This window comes from Glossina fuscipes, unplaced genomic scaffold (genome assembly GCF_014805625.2).
Source record: "Glossina fuscipes isolate IAEA_lab_2018 unplaced genomic scaffold, Yale_Gfus_2 116791, whole genome shotgun sequence".
Lineage (NCBI taxonomy): Eukaryota > Metazoa > Arthropoda > Insecta > Diptera > Glossinidae > Glossina > Glossina fuscipes.
This window is the reverse complement of record NW_024006097.1, coordinates 1-6,222: the sequence shown is the minus strand read 5'-3', so window position 1 is coordinate 6,222 and position 6,222 is coordinate 1. Positions and strand designations below refer to the sequence as shown.

The window sequence follows — 6,222 nt, the reverse complement described above, 5'->3', positions numbered from 1 at the left end:
GGCAATGACAGTGTAAGCACAAAACTAACAAACTTCTTTTATGCTAATTTTCACAAATTCACTAACGGTGACATTGAAAAAACTCTTAGAAGAAATTTTCTCAAAGAAAAAAAGAAAAAACACGAATAATTCTTGAAAGAAATTCATAATAAGAACGACGAAGAACACTAAGGGCGTGAGGTTACATTTAAATTTAACTAGCAAAGACACAAACCTGAAATGTTAACCGAGCTCTGTTAAGCCGTTAACATAGCTTTGTTAAATAGAGTCTCAAAGAGATTTAAAGAAAAATTTAATTAAAGTAGAACTTTTTCAGGTTTTTTTTAGATATCATAAAAAACAACAGGACTTTATCCTAATTAAAACTTATATATAAAAAGATCTTTCTATTATGTCAAATGCAAGGCTAACAAAGTGAAAGTTTAACCACTGTGACCAATCCAAGTGTGGTAGGCAAACAAAACTCATATCATGTGATCGTGTCACTTTGATCAATAAGCATTCCAACTATATTCTATAGTTATGAGCACTCCGGGGAAAGATATTTTTTGGCACTTTGAAAATGTGACTTTTCAAAGTTTGCTAAGTTATGAGTAAATAGAAGACATTTTCAAAGTGTCAAAATAAATTTTTCCCCGGACTGCAAAAAGACCTTTTTATACTAAGTTTTAATTAATTAAGATAAAGTCGTATTTTGCTTATAATATCTAAAAAAAATCCTGAAAAAGTTCTCTTTTAATTAAATTTTGCTTTAAATCTCTCCGAGGCTCCATTTAACAATGCTCTGTTAACGCCTTAACAGACCTATGTTAACTGTTTTGGTTTGCGTCTTTGCTAGTTAAATATAGCTTTACATCCTTAAGAACATTACATTAGATCAAGGCCGACCGCTAAATACCGTACACCACACTGTCCACATATTAAAACTTCGACTTTTCTACTCTACAGAGAATAAATTTTTTTAAAAATTCTTATTAGGGTAGGACACAAAATTTAGGCCAAGATGGTCCAAGCTGCCCGTCTTGTATTGAAATAAATTTAAATAAATACGAAATACTTCCCAATTTAGAGCACTACGTATCAAAACATATGTACTAACTTATATTTCTATATGGAGCTCGTTCGTTAAGTAATTAGTGACGATTAATTTAAAGGCTCTGGAGAGAGTGTCTTAAATATGTTCGTTAATTGAATTTGTATTTACGCAGTTATTATCTCATATTCTCTATTAAAGCATTGTGGAAAAATATTGCAATTTTACATATAACTTTTGCTATAAATGATAAATTATCGACAGAACTATTTAAAAATCGCCATAGAGACAGACGTGGACTTAGAATCTTATCCAGAACAGATCTGCTGTGTCGAGTACATTGCCTAGAGTACTCTAAGATATAAAAAAGCTTTGCTCTAGATATCAAAGGAAACCCTTTGATGACAAAATATTTGTTCAAAAAATCTTTCTAAAATCTTTCCAACTTACCTTATCATCATATAACTTGACTTGATTTGGTTTCATGTCGCTTTAAATTTAGTTTGATGCAAGATGTTTAACAAAATATTCGTACACTTAAATTTAACGACATTAATTCATTAAACATTATAATGGATGAATATCCTTAAATTAAATTCTCTCATTTAAAAATGTTTCACTTTTTGCGTGCTTCAAGATGCTTTGTTCAAACAAAGATTTAAATTTGTTTTAATCGTTCCATTCGTTTTCAGTGTTGATTAGCAAAATAATCTCCTACCTGTCTCTTTTCTCTCCCTTTTTCTCATTTTCTTATATAATTCATTTGATAGCGCAATCATCGCAAACACTTCGCAGACATTAAATTCTTTCACTTAAAATGTTTCACTTTTGCTAAGCATCAACATGTGTGCACGAAGGTTTGAATTTGTTTTAATCGAACTCATCACTGTTGATTACCAAAATAATCTTCTACCTGTCTCTCTTTCTCTCTCCTTTTCTCATTCTTTTATACAATTTATTTGACAGTGTAATAATCGCAGGCACATTGGCGCTATATAACTATAATTATATTAAAACATTTGTTGGCTACTAAATCAACTTGAATAATTAAATTAAACGTCAAGTAAAATATAACAGATAGAACAAGAGTCCAATAATTTTCAAAAGTTTTTTGCTTTTTCCTTTCACAAAGAAAAACTAAGTTTGATTTGGAGAGAAGGCAAAGTGAAGAGAGTCAAAAGTTTTGCAACAATTTTTTTACTCCTCAGTGCAAATATTTCGTATTAGATTTTTCCTCAAAACAATCTAAGCAATTATTTATATTAATATCAAATTCTATACTTGAAGTCTTATTAAAAGAGTTGACTTTGAAAATTGTGAGAGTTTAATTAATTAAAATTCGCGGGGAAGCTTATTTTACACGCTTTCGGCGCAAAAATACCGGAAAACTGATCTGATAAGGATAAACTAGTGCAAGTAATTAAACAACAATCGTTATCGATAACAATATAGAGAAGAAATGTTGTAAAAGCGTAGACATTAACTTTGTTCAAATTTGTCACACAATATTTAATTTTAATAACGACTTGATTAATTAATTATAATTTAAAATAATGTTTACATATCGTAAATTGTTTTAGAAAAATAACTTTTTAAAGTTTCTCTGTTTATTATAATTTTCTGTAAGTTCTTCGTTTTAATATAAAACCTTTCAAAGTTCATTCGAACTTTATGTATACATGTGCGTAAACGTTGATTTGTTCATTAATTAAAAACGATTGAACTGATTGATTCAATTTTTTTTTTTTTTTTTTTTTTTTTTTTAAAGCAAGAACAATAGGCTTACAATTCCATGCAGTAAATGTTAATTAAAAGCTATTAGTTTTAATGAATTTCTACTTTATTTGTTTTTTTTTTTTGTTATTTTTTAATCAAATATGCATATGAATCCTTTTTTACAGCTCTTACCTTTACCGCCGAACCCCAAGACACAGTTGTACCGGAAGGTCATTCTGCTCTACTGCAATGCGTCGGCATAGCACAATTTGGTAAAAAGAAAGTCTTACCACATATACGATGGCGTGGTCCCGATGGCCAAGATTTGGGTATCGTAGGCGACACTTTTCGGAATCAATTAAAAAACGGTTCTCTGTACATCAGCTCGGTGGAAGAGAACCGAGGATTAACGGGGTCTTATCAGTGCCTACTGTCAGTAGAAGGTATTGGCACTATAGTCAGCAGACCAGCTATTATATCGATAGCGCGTTTACCTGATTTAAATCAAGATTTCATTGAAACTTATTTACTGCCAGGCCAAACGGCCTATTTCCGTTGCATGATTGGTCAGTTGCAAAGCGGTATTAAGCATTCAGTGCAATGGTTTAAAGATGAGTTGCCATTACAAGTGGATAAGCTGCGTATGGTTATACTTCCGAATGGTGCTTTAGAAATTGATGAAGTAAAATATGGCGATCGTGGTGTTTACCAATGCAATGTCACTTCAGGCGGAGTGTCACGTTTAAGTAGTAAAACACATTTAAATATAAAAAAACTCAACGATGCTAGTGAAAGTCCGGTTGCTCCCTCATTTCTCGTTGGCCCTTCGCCTCAAACCGTGAAAGAAGGTGATGTGGTTACCTTGGATTGCGTAGCCAACGGAATCCCTAAACCTCAAATCAAATGGTTGCGCAATGGTGAAGAATTAGATTTAAATGATTTAGATTCGCGTTTTTCGATCATAGGAACCGGTTCGCTACAAATATCTTCAGCCGAAGATATTGATTCGGGTAATTATCAATGCCGCGCCAGCAATACCGTCGATTCATTAGATGCCCAAGCCACTGTACAGGTGCAGGTACCTCCTAAATTTATACAGAGTCCACGCGATAAAAGTGCCTACGAAAAAGAAGAGTTAGAATTAGAGTGCGCAATACGAGGAAAACCGAAACCTATAATTAGATGGTTAAAGAATGGCGATGCGATTACACCGAACGATTACATGCAAATGGTCGGCGGTCACAATTTAAGAATATTAGGCCTTTTACAATCGGATGCTGGTATGTTTCAATGTGTCGGCATTAATCCAGCCGGTAGTGTGCAAGCAGCTGCACGTTTAAGAATTATACAACCAGGTGAGTTGAAATATATTTTATAGTGACTCACTTATTTACTGTAGATTTCAATCAGTTAGAAACTTTGCGAAACTTGTTAAAACATATAAAAATATATCTAAACGCTTATGAAGATTGTAGTCCTGTATCCCTTCCAAGTCATTAGCCTTTTAAATCCCACATCCAATCTAAACTTTAGAATTTTTTCTTTTATGTTACAAGAAAGCTTTGACAACTTGCAACCCTGACGTTCAAATATGTATATCGCTAAACTAAAAAATTTGTAAATAGACATCAGTGTTTAATAATACTTAAAAAAAAAAAAAAAAATGATTAAAATTTAAAAATGTAGTAATCAAAATATTTATTTCAATATTAATTCATCATAAAAGCTTTTGTTATTTCTTCTTAGCATGAATATAGAAAATCTACTACTAATTTTTAAAGAAAAATTATTGATTTCTCTTGTCAATATAGTTCATACTAGACTATCCATCAGAAATCTCGTAGAGTGTATATTAGATTCTTAAATGAGCGAGAAAATATCTCCGCTTAAGACGTTTGTCTGCGTAAGAGATCCTTCAAGTTTTAAAAATGCGCCAAGAAAGTTCAACTTGAGTTCTTGCGTTCGTTCACTTTTGAAAATGAGAGACGCCAGATCTTTCGGTCAATAACAAATGCTCGCAAGTTGGAAATTATTGATTCCGAAATGTAAATATTATGGGCGATTGGCGCCGTTGTTAAATGTTTACTTAATGTTATATTTTGTATTAATTTTTTATTTTCTTTTTTAATAATTTTTTTAAATTTAATTTCTTTTCTTTTTCATTTCTTTTTTCATTTCTTTCCAATATGTAACATAATTTATTGCTCCTCTGCACAATCATTTTCCGTTTTCCTCCATTTTCCATACCATTAAACCAATCATTCACACAAAAACCCCATCATAAGGCAAATTATTAAAAATGAAAAATTCCCGTAAATCTCAATCGCAAACAATGAAATCATTGCAAACTGAAAAAGAGAAAAATCGTAAATTTAATAAATTCCAACAAAGTGCATTACGTACTAAATCTGGTAGTGCCAGTGGTGGTGATAGTGTTAGTGGCAATTCTATGGAATCCACACGAAACATTTCAAAAAGTGCTTTAGACAGTTTACTCTCACAAAAGGGTAATAAAAAATTTCCCAAAATTTCCGAGCAACCATTAAATGATCGCGATTACGAGGCATTTAATGGCGACAGTAACGACGACTTAGAAGACAATGATGATGATTTATTACCCATTAGTATACATGATTATGATAAGTCATTGCAAAACGATAATAAAAGCAATAATAATGACGATTACGATGATAATGATGATAATGATGATATTGACGACGACGATGACGATGATACTGGGACAAATCAGGAATACATTATTGCGTATAAACATGGTGATGATCCAAATAAAATTTTAAATTCTTGGTCAAATAAAAAGAAATTAACAAACTACAACAACGATGACAATTATCCTGCTTCTTCACCTATTTCCAATTTACCACAACAAACCTCCTCCTATTCATCTATAGATTTAGAGCATCTTGAGAATTCTGGCATTGATGCTGGCACTAATGTTGATAGTAGCACCGCCACAAAGTCGTCCACAAAGGCTAATGCAGCGCTAATGAATCGCTTACCAGGACCACCCAGAAATCTAGCCGCGCAAATTATTAAACCACGATTCGTGACCATAAGTTGGTCAGCGCCCATGAAAAATTCCGACGAAGTGGTCTCATATACCGTATACTACAAGATGAGCAGTAGCGAGAGGTAAGTTCAAATAGCTTATACTTGTTTTCAAATAATTCTAATCAGTTTCGATTATCTATCTATAAAAGAGAAAGAAAGTCAACTAGCATAGCATGTGTTGAGATCCGAAACAAGAGCATAGATGAATAGCGAAAATCTTTCAATTTTTTGTTATTATGTTCCGACAAAAACCAGTTGAAAGTATTGTTTTGGCACATTAAATAAAGGTGGAAAATTTGGTATGGATCGAACCATTTCTTATACCCTGGCCCCCTCATACAAACCAGCTTAGCATATTATATTCTTTATTATATAAATGTATCAAAAATATGCATTCATCTCCC

The 6,222-nt window shown here is 32.2% G+C and overlaps 1 protein-coding gene across 1 annotated transcript; it reads left to right on the top strand.

Annotated features, from left to right (window-relative positions):
• Positions 1-2,927: 2,927 nt before the first annotated feature.
• LOC119644428 (neogenin-like) lies at positions 2,928-6,117 on the top strand (the record flags this gene model as incomplete). Its single annotated transcript, XM_038043978.1, has 2 exons — positions 2,928-4,104; positions 5,035-6,117. Coding segments are annotated over 2 exons (2,046 nt in total), but the record flags the coding sequence as incomplete, so codon positions are not given.
• Positions 6,118-6,222: the final 105 nt, after the last annotated feature.